This window comes from Marmota marmota, unplaced genomic scaffold (genome assembly GCF_001458135.2).
Source record: "Marmota marmota marmota unplaced genomic scaffold, marMar, whole genome shotgun sequence".
Taxonomy (NCBI): domain Eukaryota; kingdom Metazoa; phylum Chordata; class Mammalia; order Rodentia; family Sciuridae; genus Marmota; species Marmota marmota.
In genome coordinates this window covers 15,450,365-15,477,103 of record NW_026000196.1, presented here as the reverse complement: position 1 = coordinate 15,477,103, position 26,739 = coordinate 15,450,365, and the positions used below count along the sequence as shown (strand labels likewise).

Genomic DNA, 26,739 nt, shown 5'->3' with positions numbered 1-26,739 from the left:
GTTGCAAAAGGCAAACTGATCGCCTTTCGTGATGACACAAGAAGGGAACTGAAGTCAGAGAGTGACCCAGTTACAATGTTTGTGCTCTGTTCCAGAGAGAAAACCAAAGCTGAAATCCAGTAACCACTGATAGGAAGATCTGGAGATAGACACTGACCTGAATTCTGAATAACAACCAGAGAGAAGGAAGTCTGAGAACGTGCTGGCCTTCCTCCAAAACCTGTTTATTGTGTGAATTCCTAGAAGACAGCAAGGCACCGAGAAACAGACTGGAGTGGCTTACACAAGCGATTACGCTACGGAGATCTGCAAAAGCAGGAAAACAAACTCAGCAGATAGAGGTCAGAGTCCAGCCTTGGTGGGCCAAGTTTATGTGTTTGTTTTGCTGTTAAGTTCTTGTTGAACTATTAAACCCTATGAAGAGATCAAAAGTTTAATAAGCATCTCCATTTACAACTTGCCTCCAAGCAATCATAGCAACAGCACTTATCCCCCATCATGAGACTCGCCCACCAGAATGAAACTCATCTAATTGCCTATATTCTAAGGCCAGAGTACTAGAACATTCTGGTGGCCTGACCTAGATTCCTGCTCACATCTCTGAGATGCAACAGGAGAAGTTTGGAGAGCTTAGATATTACAGAACTGGAGTATACATGGGAAGGCAGTAAAGGGTGTGTTGGGTCTACCAAGGTGCTACAGGCTGTGGAAATGCAGTAGTAAAGGAGCCAGGCATAGCAGCTGTCACCATGGAGATATCATCTCCATTCTGGGACAGATGACCCGCATGCCCTGAGGTCTACAGCTGAGACTCCTCTCTGCGAGACAATTGTACTTCAGGTCACACTTGGGTGTGATAAGAAGACATGGCATCTAAAGATTCTCACAATTACATTTTTCTCAGTGAAGAATCAATACAAGGGAATTCCCCCAACACACACATCATGTCATCAAGTAAGGAAGTTCTTTTTCTGAAATATTGGACTAAACAAGATCTCTCAATGGAAACTTAAGACACATGAGCAAGCCCAACCCCAAACATTACTTAAACAGCCCCTTGTCTATGATTTTTTTTTTACTTTGCCTGAAATTTATTTAAAAAAAGAGCTTAATTCCTAGATTTATAAGAATAAGAACATTTTTTTTTTCTAATTCAAAGACTGAAAAGCCATGTACACTATTCTTGGTCTGTTCCTACTGCTTGCAATAAAATGTTTAGGTTTCAAAGTGATATTTATTTGGACATTAAAGAGACAATGTGAGCCAGGACAGGAAGAGAGCAAGCAGGGATGAGGCATGAGGAGATCTGAGTTCTAATTCACCCATGTGGTCCTGGACAGTGCCACCTTAAGCCTCTGCTTCCTCTTTCCTAGAGAGGTGTTATCTGGAAGTGCTCAGAGATCATTGCTCTAGTTCATGTCCTGTGAGCCTATAAACAGCAAGAATGTCTCACATACACTGTTAAATGTTGTCTACATGATAAGTAGCTGATCTAAATCCGATAATCCATTTAAATAAAAAAAAGATGGTTTAAGTATGGAAAATGTCATAATAATAACTAACTTCCTCAGAAGCACATAATGTGCCAGGCACTGGGCTATAAACTTTTCTACGTGAAATATATTTTTTTAAATTTCATGACTACCCAATGGCAGAAGTAGCATTATACTCCCCTTTCCCCCTTTATAAGCACATGTGGAAAACTGAGGCTCAGAAAAGTCCTGCCATTAGCCAAAAGTGATGGATCTGGAAATTGGCAGAAATAAGTCCAGGTGTCTGGCTGTAGCTGCTGAACCCCTCACAAGGGATGGGCCTTCAGGGGAAGCTTGCCTGTTTCCACCAATGGTCTCCATGAGCACTGGAAGGAGGGACTAAGACACTTCTCTCTCCCTCTCTGAGATTCACAGGCAAAATCAGTTTCTTGGACCCACCACCCAGAAGGGATTTCTTTCAGGCAAGCTGAGGCATTACATTGCAGCCGATTCTCAATTATACACAACTACCACCCACCTGAGATCTGACAGAGTCGCTCAGACATCACCCCATTGCCCAGTGACTCATCTAATTGCCTACTTGTCCTTGACACAAAATTAGAACATTCTGGTGGCCTGACTTAGGTGTCTACTCCTGTCTCAAGGGACACATCTCTGAAATGCAACAAAAGATCTTTTGAGAGATTAGATGTTATAGAACTGGATTGCATGTGGGAAAAAGAGGAGAGGCACATTGGCTCCCAGCTTGGATGCCGAATGATTTGGTGGAAATGAAACCCTAAAAAGAGATGCTCTAGGAGGATCAAACAAAAGCTTTAAAGTAAAGAATTGTTCTTAGGGGTCAGGCAGAGATACAATAATTAAAATCATTCATTCATACATCAAACATTTTCCAAGCTCTGTGCTAGGACCTAGGGAGGCAAAGACACATAAAATAAGTTACCTACTTTCATGGGAGACAGCAGTTGTCAGAATACTCTCATTAATATTTCTGGGGAATCCAACACATTGTGTTGCAGGTGTGTCTCTTTCTTTGGAATCAGAATATACCAAATTGACTAAATCACAGCTTCCCATTTGAGTCACATAACCATTCTGAACCTGTTTCATCTTTTATAAATTGGGAATAATCATTTCTACTCCACTGTATCATTCCCAGTATTGAGATGCTGCATGTAAAGTTGTTTTCAGATGATTCAATGTAAAGGACAATGGGTGTATTGGGGGGCTTCATGAACAACAGATTTCACTCCTTTTGGATTCCAAAGATTTTATGCCAGAGCTTTACAGGCATGTGTATGCATTTTTTTTCAAAAGTTGACTAATTAAAATTATCTCTTATTTTGTTTTTAAAATGAGGCATGCTCCTCTTTAATTGGTTTCTCCAGGTTGTAAAGCTTGGGAATTATTAAGTTGTTTGTGGCTCTTGGAGACTACAAACCAAAGCATTGAATATTCTTGTTACCTAAAAGGCTGTTTCAGAGCTGAGAAGATGGGAATTTCTGATAAAGGCAGCCTTAGCACTATTGACAGAAACCTTTGTGAACATCTTCTGATCAATTTTCCTCATGCTGCGGCAGTAGGGACAACTTGTGTCAGAGCCACAGAGGAGCTTAGGTTCCTTCACAATCTCTGAACAGCCTACTGTGTATTATTGAGGCTGACTCAGTCCCTGGTGGTGTCAGTCGTGGGCATGAAGCAAGACCTTCTGTTTATGAGTAGCCTGAGGCTAGGCAGGTTTGGTCTAACTAGCTCTGCATTATGCCAGAAAATATGCATATGTGGGTAAGGCTGGCTGTGGGTCAAACTGAGCTGCTATCTCCAGAGCTGTTGTCTCCAGAGCTGTTGGCCTCTGACTGACCTCCCCACTCCCTGACCTTCATTGGAGTGCTCCTTTGCCCTTCCCACTCCCTGCTTGGGTCTCAGTTCCCCATACCCCTCTCCCACCCTGTCTTGCCTTGGTGATCCAGCCATCATCATCCTGCTCATTAAACATCTTTTAGTATTTTCTACTTCCAAATATTCCTTGCAACAGAAAACTCTGAGTTGTATTTCTGGAGATTTTTTTCTTCAATGGCAGAAGGAGTACAAGAAGCATTTGTCAGAATTTCTGGACTTATCAGAAACGAGTGACCTTGACAGGTCTGAATCCTAAGAGTCATATGGTACCATGACTCTCCACTTTTACCACACATCCCACGGGGAGTCTTATGATCAAGAAAGTTGAAGAAATAGCTAGAATCCCCATTAGAGTGATAAAAGTTGTTGAAAGTGCTGTTTTGCTTTGTTGTGTGTGTCTGCATTCTCTCATAACACACTCATAATACTGCTGAATGACTGGCTCTGTGGACGATTTGATTGGCAGGTAGTGGCTGTCATAGGACGGCAAGGATTGCTGTTCACAGGAGATTGAGAAAGAGCCCTGGATGTTGCCACATTAACCAGGTTTTATGAAAGATGTTTTCATGCTTTGGAGTTATGAGACTGAGTTTTCAATGATGGCAATTTGGTAACTTTGAAGATACAAAGGAAGATACTGGTTGTCAATGTCTCATTCTTTGGTTACATAAAAATAGTCTAGAATGCATCAAAATATTTAAGCTTCACCAGGGTAGGAGCCTCTACATGCTTGGTATGGTGTCTGACACACAGTGGGTATTGGTAAATGAATGAACTTTGTACTCAGTGAAGAGGACTGAGGCATGTGCTTTCTTCTTCCCTCTATGGGTCTTTCCACCTGTGAGATGTTGGGAAGGTGATCATTGGAATACAAAAGCTGGGTAAAATCTTTGAGTGGGCCTTCACTATCTCTGGAGAATTTTCTATCTCTGGGAAATCAATAAAGGGGTGGAATGTCTTCAGGTCACCCTCTGAGGGGCCAGTGGGGACCGTGAACTCAAAGGGCTATATCACTTCCAAAGAAAGGGCTGAACAGATGTGAAGAATTATATGTCTTCTCTGCATGTTATCTGATTTTCTTTCCTGTGTGGTACAACTATCACTTCTCAGTTTTATTTCTCATTTCTTTTAGGAATTCAGTGTCCAAGACCTGTGAGACATCCATATGCATTTGATTGTTTTTCAATATATGCATGTTCAGTGTATCTCCACTTTAAAGAACTGACATTAAACTCCAATATGAGCAGTAGAAAATGACCAGATAAGAAAGTGCTGAGTGACCCTGGGCAAATTTCTCCATTTCCAGGCCTTGCTTTCTCCCAGTATAGAAACAGGAAATCTGTTTTTAGGTCTCTTCTATATCAACTTGGAAGGCCCTGCAGGAATTAAAGGGCCACTCTGTTCAATGCACTGAGGATACTTGCAAAGAGGCTCAGATGTGTAAGAATAGAAAATGAAGGTTATGACCCCTTTACCCTTTCCACAATGTAAATATCTAAAGGTAAACAGCATGAAAGAAAAAGAAGCTTTAAATGAAAACAATAGTGAAGTTATTTGTTTTTAACCTGCTAAAGTGACCTTGCCTGGGCCACTTGCTTTTTCCCTTGTGCATGTACTATTGTTATTCTTTCTCTCCTTTATTTACATGCTCCCTCAACAAATATTTATCCAGACTAAACAGAGTTCAACGGGTTCTCAAATCTGTGCTATCGTGTGCCTAGTTTTGCTTCCTGGTTGCTACACTTTCATTTTCTCTAGCAAAAGAGTAGTTCCGTTTTTTGTTTTGCTTTGTTTTGTTTTGTTTTTGTTGTTGTTGTTGTTTGGCTCAGCTTCTTACAAGTTCAGACTGTTAAAACTCTCACTGAGAAGTTATGGCTCTGAAAAATGATCAGCTTGACTCTGTTCTGCAGAGGTCCAGTGAACAGCTCCCTGTGTTGCCAGCTGAAGTCCATACTCCCGGGCTTCTGCTGAGCCTCTCACCATCTCACCTGTCTCCCTCCTTCCTGGTGTAGTTTCCTGTGTGCCCAGGTGGCAAGTGATGCTTGGGCTCCACTGACGTGTCTGTTACCACATATGCTTGTCCACTTGAGCCCTAAGGGGGTGGTGTGGTGGGAGGTTAAGGAAACCTGGCTTTTACAGAAATTCTAATTAACTAGTTTTGAGAACTCTGCTGAGTTTCCTAAGTTCTCTGATGTATTAAAAGAAGATAATGACTGCTTTGCATAATTGTCTTAATGCTAAAATGAGAAAATTATGAAAATTATTTGCTTCAAAAGATGAATCAGTTTTTGCTCATGAACTCTTCACTGGCTGGATCCATAGTAAACAGGTTGTGGGACTAAAGAAAACTGTTTTTTATATTGTTTCTTATATCGTCTAAGAAGTTCATTCCCAGATGACGGAGATGGAGAAGAGTAAGTAAGAAAGAGGCCAAGAATGGTAACAGTACCTAATTCTAGATATGGTGGACTACAAGGAGACAATTGGAATTCCAAGATTTTGTAAACTATTTGAAAAATCTTCTACTAGCTCTCTTTACATGTCTTAGAGATAGAAAGTCCCTGCTTGATTGTTTTTTAAAAAGGGGGAAATCCAGGTATAGTCCTGAGGGATTGCAAAGGGTTGAAAAGGTTGAAAGTTTTTCTCAGAACAGCATTCCATGTCTCAATACCAGCTCAGTATTCTCCTCCACAGATCTGGTGCCTTGCTTTGCCTTTTGAGCTGTAAAAGCCAAATGAGAGGCTTTTAAATTATTGCTGTTGCCTATGAAAGAGAAATATTATCCACAGTAACAAAATCATCAAATTTTATTATGCACAAGTTAGTGCTATATATTTCAGAATTTTGCTTTAAAGGATATCATTTAGAAAAATGGAACAGCTTTTGATTGGCTTGGAAGTTTCTATTATCAAAAACACATTACCAGGAAAGTACACTACATTGTAAAATTATAAAGGATGGTGCTTTAGCCCTATTTTGATTTTATTTATAAAAAACAAATTAATAGCAAATGAATAAAACTTTTAAACCATTATCTGAGTAATAATACTAAACAAAACAACTAATAAAACAGTCGCATTCAAACAGCTGTTTAAGAAAAGCCAATGATATTTCATCCATTGTCAAACTTTGCATTTGAGCAGAATAAAGACCAAAGTAAATATTTATTGATTCATGTGAGAATACTGAAAATTTCTCTTTTATAAGTAGAATAAGCAAATAAACCATGATTTATAAAAACCCTGGCTAACTAAATCAGCTAATGGGTCTATTCAAAAAATTCTTATCATGTAAACTGTGAACTGGCAATTATAATTGAAAATTACCAGTTTCTCTATGAATTTAATATACATATAGTTAACCACCTGCTTGCCTGTTATACAGAGCCATTTAAACGTGCAAATGGATGTACAAATGTTTGAAGGCTTTTGAACCAAAAGCATTAATTGCCAGTCTGTGTTAATGGAAACACACAGAATGGTTGCTTGCCTCTCTGTAATAAATATAAAAATTCCCTGGGCTTCAAGTCTCTATACTGAGCACAAGTGGAGAATTTTTTATGGGAAAAGCTGATTTCAGGGTTTAAGCCCCTCCATCTCAACCAAATAGGTGAAAAGGAGATATGGAAAGTCTGTAAGCTGGGAGCAGTGATATTCACCTGTAGTCTCAGCTACATGGGAGGCTGAGGCAGGAGAATCACTTGAACCCAAGTGTTTGAGGCTGGGCATATAGGAAGACCCAATTAAAAAAAAAAGTGGAGGGTATGGGCACTACATTTCTGACACTGCAATACAACCCAACTCTATCACAGATAGCTAGAAAAATGGTCAGTGAGTAGTAAGATGCCCACATGGGTCCCTAATTCCTTCCAGTTGACATCCTGACACATGACCCAGTGTTTTCCTCTTTAGGGGTCTGGGACCCGATTGTAGTGTGCCCTGGAACTGCCCTTTCCAGGCTAGGATGCTTTCCTTCCTTATGGAACATGACACACGTGTCCTGTATCCCCTGCCTCATGTCCTGGTGTTGCAGATAGGAATGTAATAATGGTCTGGTGTGCTTCTCTGTTCAGCCTCTCAAAAAGCTGTCTGGGGCAGGTGGTCTTTCAAAGGGCTGAATATTAAACCCTTCCTGCAGAGACCCTGCTTTTCTGTGACTCTAGGCCATCTGGATACAGATAGAAGGGGAGCCTCAATCTGACTCTGAGCCAGTACAGATGCCCAGAAAACAGTTGAGGAAACTTCTAGGGGCCAGGGAGACTCATTCCAAAGGTAAGAAGATGTGGGCAAGACAAGCTTGTTCCAGTCCCATAACTTTCGACTTCAGAGGAGCCTGATGATTGTGAGTAGGATGGGTCCCCTGATTTCTGCCAGCAGCCCCATCTCAAGGTTCTATGCCTGACCCTTAAGGAAAGGGAACTTTACCGATGAAAAAGAAAATTAGCTGTTTCTCTAAAAACAAGGCAATAGACTGAGGCTCAAGAAAGTCTTTGGGAGGGAAGTCCTAAAAAATAAAATACAAAGTGAAAGGAATCACTTTTTGTATCACACACACACACACACACACACACACACACACACACCAACCATAATCTGAGTTTGTGAAGCTTTCAGGGCACTAGAGGTGATACTGAAGGGTAGTGGGAACTGACTTTCTCCTGGGGCCTTCTAGGAAGTTCTTGTAACTCATGGGGACTTCCAGGAAGTTCTTGGGAGTAGGGGAAGGACTTGGTAAGAAGCTGATTTTTTTTCAAGAGCAAGTTGGGATAGGAGATTCAGTGACATGGGGGTGTTATTTTTAATGGGACTCAGCTCTCCTCCAGAGGCTGATGGTGCCTGGGAACACTCAGGTACAATATGTATCATGTGTCAGATGTTCAGAAATTTTCTTATATCTAGCTGCCAAACCCCACAGAGGCATCCTGATCACTATTGTCTTTCCTCTTGCCATGGGCCTTCACCTCTGCTTTGTCTGATTTCCTTGGTATCACCACCAGCCTGGCATCCAGCTTTACCTTCTCAGCTTGTTTTTGAACGAGCTTTGGATATTCTGAAAGCATCAAATTCATTCTCAAAGGCTAAGACTTCTTCCTAGTGAAGACATTAAGAAGACCAAGGCACAGGCTCTGTTTCAGTGAGCTTTTTTGCTGCTGTGACTAAAAGGCCTGACCAGGACAATATTAGAGGAGAAAAAAGTGTATTCAGGTGCTCATGGTTTCAGAGGTTTCAGACCATAGGAGGCTGGCTCCATTCCTCAGTGCTGGAGGTGAGGCAGAACATTAGTGGCGGAAAAGTGTGGCGGAGGGAAGTGGCTCACATGATGATCAGCAAACTGAGAGACTCCACTCACCTGATACAAATATATGTCCCAAAGCCACACCTTCAATGCCTCACCTCTTCCAGCCACACCCCACCTGACTTCAGTCAGCACTCAATTAATTCCATCAGGTGATTAATTCAGTGATTGGGTTAAGTCTCTAGTAACCCAATCATTTCTTGTCTCCTCATCTCACACATGTGCTTTTGAGGGAAACTTCATATTCAAACCATAGCAGACTTTGAGGACAATGTCAAAGAACTCCAGGGAGCTGGGGCTGTAGCTCAGTAGTAGAGTGCTTGCCTAGCACATGTGAGGCACTGGTTTCAATCCTTAGCACCACACAAAGAGAAACAAATAAAATAAAGGCATTCCGTCCATCTACAACTACAAAACAAAACAGAAACCTCCAAGGCTAGGGTGTAGCTCAGTGGTAGTGTGTGCTTAGCATGTGAGCAAGCACAGTGCCCCAACTTCAATTCCCATCACTGAGAGAGAGGGGGAGAGAGAGCCCACCAGACATCTCCAAACACAGTGGTGTCACCATACCATGAAGTTATTCTCTATCCATATGAGCATACCATCTGACCGTGGTCATGATCCAGGTTGGTGATTAGAGAAGAATCCAATCCTCATTGGACCTAACTTATTGCAAAAACTCTAACGGGAAGAAAGCAACTCAGCAACTCTAGGAAAATGAGGTTCTTGATTGATTGTGTGTGTGTGTGTGTGTGTGTGTGTGGCTTCTGACCATGTACATTTGTGCACAGAGCTCAGAAGGATATGCATGGCACAAGTGTGACCAATGATCCAGAGTCAGACCTTTTTCCCTAGGCTCTTCTGAGAAGCTGGAAGCAGGAGAGGCTCTGGAGTATGGAGGTGACATTGTCAACCATAGTGCTGGCCTCTGTGAGGGGTCACAGTCCAAATGCCAGATGGTCAAAAGGGTCTGAGAATTCAAGTTCTATCCAAGTGTTTTTATTGTTTCTGGGAAGACACTCAGCTTAGGAGCTGTTGAGTGTCAGTAGGAGGAATTTGGTGCTGAGGCTCAGAGACAGGTGATCACAGCTCTCTGCAAAGCCACATATGACATCTGTGGGTGTAGGGAGCAGAGTTGCCTTTTATGGGAGGGGCAGGGACAGGGTGACAAACTGTGCCAGTTTGCCTGGAATTGAGGGACTCTTGGGATGTTGGGATTTCAGTGGTAAAACCAGAGAAGTCCTGGACAAACCAGAACAAGTTGTATCCCCTGGGCAAGCAGGGGTCATCAGGGCTCTGTCTGAGTAAGAGAGGTTCAAGCTTTGGGACTGGTTAGGTCTTAAGGTATCAACTTTCTTCTGAAAGGAAAGGAGCAAATTAAAAGCCAAAACAAACAAAACAAAAAACAACGTGCATACACACCAGCTTATCAAAGACAACTTCCCACTTGCAAACTTCTCTGACATATGGAGCCCTTGTTTTTGCTGACAGTAGCCATTTCTGAGTTATTCCTCAGTTTAAGGAATTTCTTGCCCTTTCTTCTCCTTGGGGTTCCTGGTGGTAGAATTGAGGCTCCAGGTCTGCTGTCTGGGAAGGGCTCATGCTCAGACCTGTGTACGTGTCACATGGCCATTGGGAGGCAGAGACTCAAGGTGTGTCCTCAGTCAGCTACTTAGATTAAGAATAGACTTGGGGCAATCAGACACATTCCAACTGTCCCCAGCAGCTGTCCTGGAGCCTGTGGAGGTGCTGTTTGTCTTGGAACCAGTCAGGTTTAGGCTGAAGGTTCAAAGATCCAGTATCTCTGGCTGGTGGAAGCTGGAGAGAAAAGATCAACTTTAAGGTCCCTGGCTCCTGCCAACCCAGTTCCTCCCCATGAGAGGTCTGTGCTCTGTGCTCTGTTCGGTGTTCAGGAGCAAGCTGGAGATCATAAGAACTCAGCCCCCTCACCCCATTTAATGTACACACTGTTTAAACATCTTACCATTGGCAGAGGAAATTATCTTGTTTTGTTCTTGGGAGAACAATTCTGGAACTGTACTTCAAGTACAGTGAGATTAGTTTTCTGAAAAACATGGTATTTGTCTGATGCAATCCTGACACCCTCTAAGAGGAGCAGCTGTCAGTGTTCATGCCCACACATGTTGGAGATGTTATCTTTTGCCATCAGGATCAAAGTGTTTGTTATGTCAGATATGATAAAAGTCGATATTTGCTTTCATGGTTTGCCTTGGCACCCAATATTCTGCATTTTAAAAAGAGGGCAAGATGGTTGAATTAAGGATAAAATTACACTCTTTGAGATTTGCTTTTAAATCACCTCTGTAGATGTAGGATTCTATTAAGAGGTTTAATAGGATTTTTTGACTTTCTTCTCTAGTAGAAGGATACAGGAAGACTTCATCTTAATATCACACTCCACCCATGTGTATGCATACCCAGCAGTCTCCATACTTCTTCACCCAGTTTTAATTCAGGCAATTTTTAAAAAATGATAGTGTTTAGGTTCCTAAGCTGTTTTTCCATAACCTTGGTTCTCTTGAACTGTTACAGTGGCTCTATAGCATAGCTCTCAAAGAGTAAATAACTGGATAGTTTCTTGGCTTTTTGTTGTTGTTGTTGTTGTTGTTAAGGCAAATGTGGAACTTGTGATCCTCCTGCCTCAGCCTCCTGATTCTCTGGGAATACAGTTGTGTGCCTCCACTTCTGGCTATATTTTAAACTATTATGTTTTACTGTATTTATTTTTCAAGCTATTATGTTTTAACGTATTTTTAATTGACGCATTGTAGTTGTACATAATGGTGGGATTTATTTTTACCAATTTGTGCATGCACACAACAATATAATTTGGCCTGTCTCTGTTATGTTCTTCACTATCATGGGTCAACATTAGGGTTTTGCTTTGGACTTCCTGTATTGTGGTGATATAGGCTGTGTGTGAAATGTGCAACTGTTGAGTGAACCCTTCTCCCTTTGCTTACTGCCCACTAAAACATCAGCTACTGAAAATAATGTTTGTGTTTTAGTGGTGGGATATAATAATATCACATTATGGATATTAATAATGTGCCCTCCCCAGAATCGCAGGTGTACAAACAGTGCAGGTGTTGATGAGTTTTCTTGCCCCTGGAGTGAAGCCTCCAGTCAAGCAGCAGAGCATGTGTGTGTGTATGCACACGTGCACTTTGTATGGACATGTGTGCGCATTTATGTGTACTATGTTTTGGAATTAACTAACTATAGGCCATGAAATTTCATACTGTATTTAATCAATTCAATAACCAGTTTAGACAGGTCCAAACATTCTTAGAGGGAACTAAGGCAAATACCTTGCATGTATAGATCACTTAATATATGAACAAGTAGGTGGATCCTAGTTTCCTGGAAATTTGGGTGGGGGTGATATCTGCATTAGTGAACACAGAAATAGCTCCACCAAAGACACAATTCATGGTAAATTCAATTATTGTAATAATCTGAAAATGGGGACTAGTCACCCTTTTAACCTACTCCCAACCCCATCACTGTGTTAGTCTAATTTTCTGCTATGTTCCATCCCCAATGGACTCACGTCTGGCTTTATGGAAAAGCTCCTTAAGTTATTACATAATGGCTTCTATAAAATAAAAGCTCTCCACTCTAGAAAAAATTTAATAATCTTATAACAAGTAAGCCCATGTTTTATAATACTGTGTCAGTAAGAATAAGCATATATAAAGTAGTTAAAACCATTTCTCAGCTTACAAATGGGTTTTTCATATCCTCAGACACTAAGAAGTGCAATTGTAGATGAAGGGAATGGAAGGGGAGACAGGAAAAAAGAAAAAAAACATCCCAGACATTAACACAGACACACCAGAAAATATAATCTCTTTCCTGAATAATCTGTTAAAATGTATCAGATTCAGAAGCTGATACAACAAATAGCCCCAATAAAATTTCTGTCTCTATATAATAACAGTCTGTATTTTCATCAGAGACACGTCTTAACTCATTTATAATGTGATAGCTTGCTTCACATTACTTTAAGTACTTTGATAAGCTGAAAATTCACCTCTGAAAGTTTGGGTAAAGCTGCATTTATGCATTTTATATATAAAATTTTCAAACTCAAAACCAAAATCTTAACAAAAGTATTATGTGCATATAATTATTATACATTTTCTTTGCTAAGTGCAAAATTAAGTTTTCTTTTAAAATGTATCAGCTGAAATACAAAGAAACAAGCTATTGACGCAAGCAGCAACTTGTATGGATCTTAGGCTGTTATGTGGAGTGAGAAAAGCCAGTTTGAAAAGGTACATACTGAATGGTTCCACTTATCTAGCATTCTCAAAATGACAAAATTATAGAGATGGAAAACAGATCAATGGGTCAGGATAGGGAAGGAAGGGGAGGACGGTATGATTACAAAGGGACAGCCCCAGGCAGTTTCTTGATGGTGATGGAGTGGTTCCTTATGTGACTGTAGTGATGATTATATGAATCTACACACGATAACACATCATAGAACTGTACACAAAAACATACACAAGAAAAATTAATGCATGCAAAACTGGCTGTCTGTACCCTGTTACTGTCCTAATTTTGCTAATGTACTTTTGTTATGTAAGATGTTACCATGGGGGGTGGGGGGGTGATTGATGGGTATACAAGACTTAGCTGTACTATCTTTGCAACTTATTGTGAGTCTATAATTATTTCAAAATATAAATGTCTTAGATGTATGTGAAGAAAGGATTCCAGCTACTAATTAAACATACTTAGGAAGCAATTTAGACAAAGACTGGTGTCCTTTGTGGAGGGAGGGTTTTTAGATATGAACGCTGACAACTCTTGACCTACCATGTGCTTAGTATCCAGGTTGCAACTTTTAAGCTGTGTAATTGAAAACAATGACTGTTTTCATCACTTCTTTAAAGTTGTAGAATCAGGAAATTTTAGAGCAAGCAGAGACCTCACAGAGAATGTGGGCCAAGCTCTCAGTTTACACCTCTCTGGGTTTTTGGTATCCTCATTGGTAACTTGAGGGCTTTGTCCTAGTTTCTTTGTTAGTGTCTGGCCTAGTTCTAATTCTCTAATCCACAATTTTCTTATATAAACTACAGAAACTTTAATGGCTATCTTGTAGATTCTGTCTTAGTATTTACTGAGACAAAACATTTCATGCTATGTTGATGACAAACATGAATGCAGAAACAGCCTGTTTATTACATAATAACATCATCTCAAATATTAAAAACAACTGGAGAGCAATCTAACTAGGCTAATTTTTCATGCTTAGCTAAGGTTATAATTTTCCAGGACAGAGAGTCTGGGCAGTTTCCCTGAGATGATTTATAATCACCTCTTCCTTGTACAAATCATAGTACTTGCACCCATGAGTATTTGTACAGAGGGGAGGCTTACTTCAGTCAGTGTCACCCTTGACTGCCCAACAGACCTGCTAACTCAATCCTGATGAGATTCTGGCCAAGCAAATACTAAAGCTCAGGAAGCTTGAGAGTGGCTGCTATAATCTGGGTATAAACGAAGATATGCTCTCCACTGACCAAAAGAACTTAAGCTTCCTTACTTGAGATCTCAAGTACTTTTTTTCATGGAATGCTAAAAAGCGGCTGTCTTGGGAAACTGAGTCCACTGTAGAAATAAGGTCAGAATCCTAGGCTGCTCCTTACCTTCTGATAGCAGATACAGACAAAGCCACCTTTTAGTAACACTGTGGTTTTTGGTATTGATTATCCTTCAGTCTACAATAATATAGTCTTTCAAACAAAAACAAAAACAAAATTAGCAACTCACAGCATTAATAGAATAATTTTATTAACAAAAAGAACCCATGGGGTTCAAGCAAGAATACAAAATACAATCTTTAGTTTTTTTCCTGTGGGTTAAATTGTTATATTTTTAATAAAAAATAAAAAAAAAGCTTTCATAGTTAACTTATCAAAAACATAACCCCTGCCTACTGAGTTTCTTATTGTGCAAAACAGAAACATATATACACAAACAGTTTTGCCAAGGGAAGGATTTTGTGTGCCAAAAGATGCACATTTTAAATTTTTGCATCAAAAACAAAATTCTAAGGCCACTTTTTTTTTTTAAAACTAAAGAACAAGAAGGGAATAAACAGACAAATAATAGCAGCTAAATTTTTATCTTCATTTGTAGGTTTTCTCTGTTCCAATGTAGTTTTCAGTATTCATATTTTGATTATGAAAAGGTATGCAGTTTGAACCTACAGCTGCTTAAGGTCAGGTAGACCAGTATCAAGTCACACTTCTGATTTATTTTCTTAATGCTACAAAATTGTTTCAATTTTGCAGGGGGACTTTGTGATTTCTCTAATCAAGGAGATAAAACAATCCTACTGAAGGATTCCGTTAAGTGGTTGCTTTTCTACATGGAGCCAAATAACTCAACTCTCTCTCTCTCTGTCCATACAGTTTCCCTTTGTTTTGGTTTTGTGGAGATGGACAATGTCTAGACATGGCATGTAAACTTCAGCTTAGAAGTCAATAAACAGCTGAAAATGATCTTTCTCAAGTAAAAATAAAGCTGTTTGGACAGCACTCAAATACACAAACCTGCTTAAAGACACACAAAACAAAACATTAAAAATAATCTCTAAAAACCAAAGCAAGGATTAAAGTTTTGTGACAAATCTAGTACCACAATTACTCATATAACAGTTTTGCATTATGATTTTAAACAGTGACTTGTCATGAAACAAGTGTGTTTGATGGTTACATGATTACAGAGAAGAGAGGTATCTGAGAAGGGTGAAAAGCGCACATTTACCTAATGTTTGTAGAAAATCCCTGATCAAATGTCCGACTGATTTCTAAATACAAAATTTAACCATAGTAGAATTTTTCTATTTCTAAGTGAACATACTGATTTAAAGATAAGTTAATCATTTTATTGAATGAAGTACAGTATCATGCCTGGGAAGCACCAGGGTTTCTCGATCAAACCCTTAAGACTTGGCTGGTCCACAATTTCTATCATGGGAATCCCTATCTCCCTTCCAATGAGTGTCCAGAAATGTTCTCAGCTCACAGAACCAACGGACTGAAGGAAAAGCAGGTGAGTATGTGACCATGCACAGGAGGGGACAGGGGGACAGTGAAAACACTGCTCAAACATTTAGCAGCAACATAATCCTGTTGGTCTGAAAATCCTGAGATTAACTGACAATAAAATATTGCACCAAAACAATAAAGAAAATCACAGTTTAAATAGTTGCTGAAGAATTTGAAAACAATGTATAATGCAGTGACTATCATCAGTCGATTTAAGCCTTTTGATAGAAATCAAATGTATGTCTTTAAAAAAAAGATGTTTCTATTCTCTTTGATTCTGCATTTATTTTGAAATATCCTTAGGTATACATATGTTTATTTTCACTTAATGCTAACATGGTGGATTTTACCCTTGGTCTAGTTTCAGATTTAGTGATAGATAAGACTGCTATAGTAAGTAGCAGAAACTCTGAAGAAGGGTGATCAGGCCTAGAGTTTAAAAAACATCTGATAACCCCACTAGAGGTAGGTTAAGATTTTTTGTTTTTGTTTTTGACTGTGTAGTTATCAAGGCATCCTGAATATGTAAGCTTTTGATCCCCCTTTCTTTTTTTAATGTGCCCATAGGAAAGTAAGACAAGAGGAAAGTCAAATATATATCCTGTGGAAGTACTTAAGGGTGGTAAATAGTACAGTCTTCAACAAAGCATATTTTCATGTTAAAATTCTCCTTTCCCCTTTGAAGTGTAAAGCTTTCCAGAAGCCCTTTAGGTTTCCTGACATTCTACAGCCAACTTATAAAGTACACTGTAACCTACTATTGAAGGAGTGAAAACGGTCATTACTTCATTAGGACCTTTATGTGAGCATGGTCTCAAGAAAGGATGCTTCCAAGGACTTTAGTCCTTGATGTGCTAATATGGAAAGAAATCATGAAGACCCTGAAACCTGAGGGTCTCACTTTGTATTTAGAGTAGGCCACTTTGCCATTCACACACATTTCTATGCTGCTTGGCTCGTTGCAACTGTCTTTTCCCAATTAGTCCGAGTTGCCTTAAGTTCACGACACCTTTGTTCTGTTCCACTGTTGACAAGCCTTCTTAAAGGCATGCTCTCACAGTTTCTTAAAGGCATGCTCCCACCAGTTTCAGGCTCCTTCCTCTCAGGTCAGCACAGGCACTCCTACACTTACTCTGCCACCACCAGGACTTCCACTACATTCTTCGACTTTTCACATCTTCATCCCATTTTTCAAAGGGAACAAATAAATTAGCGCAACCATCCTATTGGCCCACTGGAATGTTCTCATATTCTTACTTATGTTCTTAAGTTAGCCTTCTCTCTCCCACCCTCAGAAAGGCAGGTGAAAGAAGCAACATTCTAATTTGATGATGAACACAGTGATTCTGAAGTACATTCAGAGAATGAAGGAAACAGGCTGTGTGTCTTCTACATCACTAGGATGTGGATCAACCTTAGAAAAAAGGGGGAAAAAAAGAGCAAGATTATAGTTGTAACATTCTTTAAAATGGTTTTATTATCTACTTCTAATTATATGATGGCTATATGCCAAGTTGCCCAAAGCCTATCATTACTAAGTGCCAGCAGGCTGTTATGTTCTTGGTATTCCATGGCCACAGAACATCTGAAAAATCAATCCATGACACTGTATATGCATGCCATAGATCCATGGAAAATACTGGAAAATGTGCTAATGGATCAGTAATAATCTATGAGCACAGTAAAAACACATTTCTATGTATCCTTTTTTAATTATGAGTCAGCAACAGACACTTGCATGAAAGGAGGACTGCAAATGAATATTTGCAGACAGCATAATAAATGTCTAATTTTCTTTCACTTTGTTTACCTCTGAATAAAGTGGTGGGGGCTGAAACCGGAATTCTTGTATGCAGGCAAACATAGGATAGCACGCTTCTCCCTCACAGTCGGGGGGCTGAGGGTAAGGAGGAACATGTCTAGAGAATTCTTCCTCTGATACCACATCCGCATAATTTGGTGGTGCTAAAACAGTAATGGAGTTAGAGCTAAGAAATTCAAGTAAAATTAATTTATCTCTCTGAACTCTAACAAAGACAAGGAATTTAGCAACACTGAAGATGAAAATAAAGCATTTCCCTCTCATCAGTCTGTTTGTGTGCCAACTGCAATGAAAAAAATTTGATTGTTTTGTTAAATCATTACTAATATTAATTATATTCTACTCTTTTGAGATGGTTGTGCTATAGTTTAGGCAATTATCCCTGAAATGTGGCTACAAAAAATATATAACACTGTATTTTTATTTTGACTATTTTTTATTGTTTTACTATGACCAATGGGCATTAAGAGATGTACACTTTATCCCTGAGTCTGCCATGAGCAGTTTTGTGTCCTAAACAAAAAATTAAGATTTCAAGGTCTCTTCCAGGAATGATTTATGATTCTTGAGTAGTGAAAAGAATAAGGGTAACTGTAGTAGCAGTATTCATTAACATTTAAGCATTATTATCTCATACATCCTGTCTGTAGCTACTTTCTATGTAAAGCTTCTTTATGAGAGAACTTCAAAATACCTTACCTTCAGGCTGTTCTGGCAGGGTCAGTGTCAACCAGCTCATATCCATGCTGAACTGGCTAGCGCTGGGGTTTCTGCTGCCAAAACCATTATAGGGAATTGTACCAATAACTAAAGGCAGCTCAAGCATCAGTTTTTTAGCACCAGGAATGTGAATGTATACCTAATATTTCAAAATAGAGGAAAAAGGCACAAATCTAACTTAGGCTTAATAGGAGATGGCCTAATTACATTTTTTTTTTCAAGGCAATAAATGCCTTTATCACCAACCACCCCACCCCATTACAAATGTAAGTTGTCCTGACTAAATAAAATAAAGAGCAAACAAAATGAGAAATACACAAAATGCAGTGAGTACCCTCTGACAGGAATCTGGCCTCAGTGTACTTCACTTAAGTTTGCATAGTTTATAATAATAAATAAAGAATATAAGTACATGTTGTCAATGTGACAAGGGCCCCTTAAAGCATCTCAATCCCTTTTAAGTTTCTTTATTAACTTCCTGGGCAGAAGGATTGTGTTTTTTGTAAAAGCAAAGGCCAATCTTCATATATTTCACAATTGGTAGGAAAATGTCATTTTATGTCAGCATTACTAAGTATTAAATAAGTAACAATATTCACAGACAGTGACGTGGCTCCAGTTATTGCTCTGTCGCAAATATTTTTAATTTTACAAAGAGCTCTGCTTACGGCTAAGGAATAGTCCACTCTGATAATGCAGCAATCCAGGATGGATGGAGTAACAGGTGGGATTTTGAGAGTTTTCCCGTTCCAAGTGTCAGTGCTCCCGGATGCAATGTGGTTTCCTCGCACATTGGCAACCATGTGACGGACGGTCTTGGTCTTCCCACTAGCCAAATACGTCTGGGTTTGGAAAATAGCCGCTTTGGGAACAATCAGACGAGAAGAACAATTCTCTATTTCTGCATAGATTGGAATAGCTTCTCCTAAAAAAGAGAACAAAAACAGAATGGATTGAAAGACTTCTCAAAAAGTACTCCTTGAAATCAAACTGGGCCACCACCAATTAAAGCTGAAATGTTCTAATATTAATGAACTGAGAAGCCCTGATAGATAAATTGCATTGTAAATATGTGTCACATAAGTGAAAATCCACTGCAGGTTAGGTTGATATTATTTTCTAATTATTGCATTATTTCCTTTTCTGTAGTAAAATGATATTAACAATCTAAAGATAGGTAAATTATCAGTATGCATATAAATTAAGGTAAAAATATAAGTATATAATTTCAGTACTAATGTTAAGTTTAACAGATGACAAACAAACACACTAGTGGTTATCATATTAAATTCCTCCCAACAGGAGAACAAAGCCTTTTAAGGAATTACTAAGGCTAAGGCACAAATAATACAATGGATAGAGTTTTACAACATTACACATCATGCCATAATATTCCATTCCACACTCATTTCCAACAAGCCATAACCTAGGATTAGAGGCTAAATTCACTACAGGAATTAAGCCCTTCACAAATGATAGTTAAAATTTGAATATTACTAACGTTTGCTAATTTTCTATATTCTAGGCCTAAATATTTGTAAATCTCAAACCAGCAAGAAATCAGGATACTAAGAGTACTTTCATATTACAATAGTTCTCTTCTGAGAAACATGACTCTAGACATCCTTTTGCAACAATGATATTGGCACTTTCATACTCTTCTAGTTTTACTCTTTGTTAAAACTAAAGTAATAGGACTGAAGTCAGAAATACCAAGTATTTCTAGAACTTATTCATTCATTTAAAAATGTTTGAACATCAATTTTTATATTAAAAATTATTCTTTGTGATTTAAAATATGATATACTTTGTATATTACAAAACACTACTTAAAATCACGTAAAATTAGCTAATAAAATGAATAAGTCAATCAGTTGAACTTCCCAACAGGCTGCTTACCATTACAGTATCCCTTTCTTTCAATTTTGGCACTCAGCGAGACTGGACCAGAAGTAAAAAACCAACAGCCAACCATTTTCTCTTGAGTTTTCAATACAGGGGTCTTGAAAATTTAAAATAAAATAACCTTAATTAAATCATTTTAGAGAACTCATAGAACTTAAAATTATCTTTCTTCATAGAATAGTTGTGAAGAAATATCAACCTTTCTTAGTCTCATGTGACATCTCAGATACTAAATCTTATTTCCCTCTTAAGAACACTAGGGAATTTTCAGATTCAAATTAGCATGACATCATCTTATTTTACTTTGAAGTTACTGTATTTCTGGGAAATGATATACTAGCCCTTTAAAGAAGCAAAGGCTGTATTATGATACAAAAATTAAACAGAAAGTTATATTCGTTTTGGTATTTACTATGTGAAATAAGCAGTCTTTTCCTCTGTCTCTCTTTTTTTCCCCATTATTTCAAAATGATTACCCAGCAGAAATTTCAAACGGTCTTGGGGCTTTGTGAAACAGTAATAATGTGACAACATACATATGTTAACAGATCTAAAAAGGTTATTAAACACATTATGCCCCATCATAGTATTTTATTCTATTTTTAAATACCAAGAAAAGTGACACAGGATTTTAAATGTTTAGTTTACAAGCTGCATACACACAAAGCTTTCTGTGAAACCCAAAGTTACTTGCAATAGTTTTTTTTTTTTTTTATGGAAAGAACACTAAGGGATAATGAGTGCCTCTTTTTAGCAAAAACAAAATCCCTTTAAGTAATTTGTCATGATGATCATAAAGGCTTTAGAATACTTAACTTCCCTATTCTAAGTTGTTTTTAAAAACTGCAAGACACTTGGCATCACCAAGCGTTTTAAAAAAGTTTAAAGTCATAGCGATAAGCCTGGTCGGTCAGATGCTGGTTCCTTTATGATTTTGGACACAAGAGACCATGCAAACATCCATACTTGTTATCATTTATCCAAAGGTAAAATTAAAGTAAATAGCACTTCTTTTTTGTGTGAAAATAGGAGTTAAACAACTTTTAATTGTTGGCTTTTCCCTTGTTTTTTAAAACACTGGCTAGAAAAATAATACTAAAATACATCTTTGTCACATCAATTCCATGATGGAAAGTTTAAATTATCTCAGTATTTTCTATGAAGTAAAAAATCATTCATTCATATTTAAATTAAGAACCATTAGGTCCTAGTAGCTATCATGAAAGTACAAGGTATAATTTTATATTATTTTGATAATATGGGTTTAGATAAAAGAATCTAGCTCATTAGCTCCCATCTTGCCTATTCTGTTGTTACTTATAGCCTGATCTTTCTTATCAGTCTACAGTATTTCTAGTGATTATTAGAAGTTCAATGCTTTAATGTGGCCAAATCTGTCATAAGGAGATGATAAGTGAAAGGATCTCGGCGGCAGCTGCATGCACTTACTTAATGTTAGAAAATGACATGCAAAATGGAAGGATACATAGCATAATGGCCTGAGCCTCAATAACAGGCTGAGCATGATTAATACTCTTCCATAATTACTGTTCCTCAACCTGCTATTATTGAAGAGTTTAGAATACCACAGTCCTGTGAATGTGGCCGCTCTGGTAAAAGTAACTACACTCTGTATATGCATTATTGTTATTAAGCCTTATTAATGCATTTCAAGCCTGTGTAACTTTTTGGCAAAAGAACCCTGAACAGCAGGGACATAATCAATAGTATTAACACACACAATTTGTAATTTGCCCAACCTAGAATCATATATTTATAGTGAATGCCTATGGGTGACAAGATTGTATTTTCTAAGCCATCAGAGAGTGACAGGACAGACTACTACTAAACTGTTGAAATACAGATACCACTATTGAAAGGAAGGAGGAAAGAGGGAATAGAGGAAGAGAGGAAGGAGGAAGAGGAAAAGGAAGAACTTACCAATAATGCTGGAGTGTTGACATCGACATGACTAACAACCTGGAGTTCTCGTTTTACACTCTGATCTGGTACCTTGGGTCGTTCCAAAACTGCCTTCACACAGTACTGAATGCTTCCATATTTCCCAGTAAATGAGGTCACCAAAGGTCTGAAACAAACCAAGGCATTAATTTATGAGTTTATTTTTCAGTTAACCAACCTGGGAAAAGTACTCTATAAAATGGTGGTTTAGGTTGAAAGAACAAGAGTAAGCAGGCCATCTATGGAGGGGCTGCAGAGGATGAACACACACTTTAGAGCCAGAAGATCCTGACAAGACTCAGACATGGGATGGACACACTGCTAAGAAAATTGCAAACTATCCTGCTTTACTTACTCAGATGGAAGTTGAAAGCGAAATGGAAATTCATGTTTTCCAGGCTGCAATAAAATGATGGCTTCACCTGTAGAAGAGATTATTTTAACAAGGTTAGTACTAGAAAAAGAGCTTCACAACCTAAATCACATTTCCTAAAGAAGGTTTTGCTGGCCATAAGACACAGTAGAGTTCAAAAGTTCATTAAAAAGACTCAGAGAATGAAATGTGTACCAGTTTTTAGCCAGTAAAAATGGTAGTTTAGGTTTAAAAAGTAAGAAGCAGGCCGTCTATGGAGGGACACACACACACACACACACACCTTTTTATCTCAGAAAAGACCAATTACACAAGTAATTACCATGAAGTTCTAGAGCTCAGGGCACCAATATACATATGCAGTACACATACACACACACACATATCCTACTGTATTATGTTAACATGAGATACTAATATTAAATTGGACCTAAAATTAATTTAGCAAAAGATAGATTTATTTTTATATATAAAATTCACATTATATTCTTTGGGAAGAGGTGGAAATAGAAATAAAAAATCTTGACAATTATTAATAGTGGGTATAAAATAAAAAAGTCAAACCAACAAGACAAGCCACTAAGCAAGAGTCAGGTATTTACCCTTCAGCTCTAGTGAGATTAACAGGATTTCTTAGCAGTTAACTTGGATTTACCAAGCAAGGACATGACCCCCTCCCCTGCTCTGGATTGCCGGTTTCATTTTATTTCATGTACTGACTGTGAGAAAGCCAAAAATGCAGTGTGTGGGTGGACTGTATAAGACCAGAGACACTGCTGGAGTCTCTGATGAATGTACATAGACAATCTATTAAGAGTTCAGGTCCAAAGTGGACTTGATGGCATCCGTGCTGGTCAGGTGACTTTCCTGAGATATTGTAAACTTTCTCTCATTTCAAGCTCAGATTTAAGGCTGAATTTTTGAAGGACAGGAAATCAGGAGTGAAATGGAATTCTTAAAAAACTTAATTACTAGAGCTTCATGACTTTAAACAATTTACACATTTTAACTGTGTAATTTTAGGAATATATTACTGGCCTGCTAAGTCTTCTAAATCTACCTTCAGTGTTTAATGTGTAATGCATTAGGGAGAAAAAAAGTCACAAGCCCATTTGCATAGTTGTACTTCACAGGTGGGTGACTTGTAGGCAAAGTCAACAATAACCAGTCACAGGGACATGAGATCAGATTAAATGATAGTGATAGGGTGAGTCCCAGGGCTAACGTGTTCTCACGAACAGCCCTACAGGTCTCAACAGTGTCACAGCAGAGCTGCACTACTGTAAGCAAGGGGAGCTTCTGCACAGTGCAGCTATCCAGTGAAAGGCTCAGGACCCAATTCTCCGGAGAGTACTGGACTATAAATTCTAATCATTAGATTGCAGAGCACGACAAAGTACTTACAAATGTTTAAAAATGTGGGTTTCATCTGAGTTCAAAATTTATAGGGCTTATATGCCAGGCACTGTTGATAAAAAGATGAATAACTTCAATTCCTCAGACCAGCAGAAAAGGCACTTGTACACAACTAATTACAAGGCAGTGCTAGAGCCTAGAACATCCACACAGGATTATGTAGGCACTGAAGACCTGATGGTGGAATGGAGATGAGTTGGGAAGGGGCTTAGATGAAAGGCATGTCATGAGGAAGCATGACAGGCATGTGGAGAACAGAGTTGGCTAGGATACCAACAGGGAGTGACAAAGAGATGAAGTTCTTCCTTCATAGAGGAAACATATCCACTATTCCCCTTAAAATAAGACTTTCAACTGTCTTAAAACATAATTAAAAACAACAACAAGAGGAAACTGATAAAAATGGGCTATAGTATTTGGAATAAAATCTTTATTTCATTCTCTTTGTTTTTAATGAAAACATTCACAACCATGTACATATTTCTGCTTCTGCTCTCATGGTTCATTACTTCTCTGCCTTACTGAAGACTACAGTGTCACAGGAATTTGTTTAATTTACTAATGGTCTCACAACCAAAGCTCAGAATTAAAGATTTTCATGAGCTGTGGGGTCTAGAAGACCATTAGAGGCAGAGTCTGGGGCTTAAGTTAAGAGGAGGGACTCATGTAAGGTCACACACTGCTATTGAGTGCCCAAGAACTGAAACCTACTGTATGGTTCTATCTTTCAGTATCTGTCAATCAACATATGAAGACAATCACAGTAGTTGGATTTGATTAGTAATTCCAAAGAAATATCTGGAGAGATTCCAGTGTTTGCATTTTCCAGAAATCGAAATTTTTAAAAATCTCTTTTGAAAGACATGTTTTGGAATTAAGTGACCCTGAGAACCTATGACTGTGTCAAGTTGCTTGTTTCTTTCCAGTTATGGATATTAGGGGTGCTCCCCCCACCCCCATCAACTAAAAGAGGCTGATTTAAAAAAATATGTAACTGTTGTTAATATTTGTTATGATACATCACTAAAAAGAGTTGAAGATTTGCAAATTGTTTAGGTTTAGAGACTCAATTCCATTAAAATAAAAAATAAAATTTGACTTATTTTTTTGAATTGAAAAACCATTTGCCAGGCCGGATTTTACCAAAGCAATTTTCATTCCTAATTTTAGGTTCAATTACTTTTAATTTTCTATCTATTTACTCAGTAGTTATGGGTTCAGGAAGTTTAAGAATTTTGGACAAAACCCAATTTACTTCTCTCTTCCATGGCCTCTTCCCAGTCAGCCATCTTGAAAATCTGTGTTGGCTATAACCACTGGGAGAGGGCCTGCTGGTGATTCTGGAAACTACACTAAAGAAAGAGTGTGAGGGCAGGCAGGAACTGTCATCTACCAGGGCTCTCATTAACCTAAAAGAAAGCTTTGGTTCCAGATATCCTTTACCTATAAATTTGTGCTCACTCAGATTATCAAACACTTTGGAGGATTTAACTGTGGAGGGTCTATTCCATAGTAGGATTAAGACTAAACTGCATTGGATTTTGTGAAAGATATAGCAACATTTAAGAATATAATTATAATGCATTTTACTTGTCAAATTATCTTATTTGATAGCTAAAAGCTGATGAGGCAGAAAGGCAAGAGTTTAAAATAATTTCCTCTGAGGGGGAAAAAAAAACACTAAAGACTCACTTTTAGTATTTTCATAATTAAGGGTATAAATTTTGGTACTTATGAATGCAACATCCATGTAGTAATCCCTGCATGGTGACTTCTAGAAAAGCCTACATTAATTGACTGGATTTCACAAAAGAGAACAGGAGGGGTAATCCAGAAATGCCCAGATGGCAGTCTCCAAAGGCCTTTTGGGAAAGGGGAGAGAGGCAGGAGGAACAGGACATGAAGGAAACAAAAAAGCGGCAATATCTGATAAAGTCAGAACTCTTAATAAAAAAGTTGCCCCACTCCCCCAAAGATGGAAATCAAGTATGATGGTCAGGTCTAGAAACACTTCCTTTGAACCACCTCTCAAGAACTACTTCCCTCTTCCCAAGACTGAGTTTCTGCTAATTCATCATGAACCAAGGAGTGTCTAGGTCCACGATGGGAAGAAGTGGAGGCCCATGAAACACTAGGCATCAGAATGGAACGTTACAGACCCTGATTCCACCCTCCATGCCCACCGCCTTAAGGAACCTAGATCCCTGGATCCTGACAGTCTAATCACAGGTCCCCATGGCAATGACCCACTCCCTTCTGGGTTCTAGAAGATCCTGGGACACCCACCAGGTGTTCGACCACAGCCAGCCAAGAATGAGTCGCCACATAGGGCTATGCTGCAGGGCGCAAGGTCTGATCTCTGGGTTGCTGTGAGGTAGGGGCACAAGCATTGTTACCTGCCCTTCATCTGCGACCCCCACTGGGAAGTCCACCTCTTGAAGCCTGCGACAGGCCCACCTGCCAGGAGGGCACTCTGCCTGCGCGTGATCCTCCAGAGAATGTCCCCTTCCTGGCCCTTACCCTGGGACCCAGGGGCCTGGCGGGGAACCCAGGCAGTAGTGCTCACTCACCGGCCGGGGGCTCACGCAGGCTCAGGCGCACGTTCAGGTACTCCACCTCCGAGGCAGCTGGGGAAGCAGCGCCGCTGGCTGAGATGCGGGCGCTGGCACTCGGGCCCCAGGCGGCGGTGGCACGACCCTGGGCCTCCAGGCGTAGCGCGCTCAGGGCTACCGGTTCGGTCGCCTCCAGCAGCACGTGCCCGGCTAC

General features: G+C 39.0%; 1 protein-coding gene and 1 long non-coding RNA gene across 3 annotated transcripts in view; one reads left to right on the top strand and one right to left on the bottom strand.

The window, feature by feature from the left end:
* LOC125612505 overlaps positions 1-4,070 on the top strand; it is a 28,796-nt gene extending 24,726 nt beyond the window's left edge. Inside the window, exon 3 of the long non-coding RNA XR_007342927.1 lies at positions 96-4,070. This is a non-coding gene — a long non-coding RNA (uncharacterized LOC125612505). The remainder of the gene's footprint in view (positions 1-95) is intronic.
* A 10,421-nt stretch (positions 4,071-14,491) lies between these two features.
* On the bottom strand, positions 14,492-26,533 carry Arrdc4 (arrestin domain containing 4). Of its 2 annotated transcripts, XM_048790329.1 has the most exons (8): positions 23,962-26,529; positions 22,540-22,606; positions 22,164-22,311; positions 20,217-20,319; positions 18,986-19,242; positions 18,297-18,456; positions 17,586-17,740; positions 14,492-17,189 (listed from the first exon to the last, which is right to left on the bottom strand). In XM_048790329.1, exons 1-8 carry the CDS (start codon positions 23,984-23,986, stop codon positions 17,133-17,135), a joined length of 972 nt encoding a protein of 323 aa, XP_048646286.1. In that variant the 5' UTR covers positions 23,987-26,529; the 3' UTR covers positions 14,492-17,132. The 2 variants fall into 2 exon arrangements, with proteins under 2 accessions (XP_048646286.1, XP_048646287.1); XM_048790330.1 differs by lacking the exon at positions 18,297-18,456 and having other exon boundaries at positions 23,962-26,533.
* Positions 26,534-26,739: the final 206 nt, after the last annotated feature.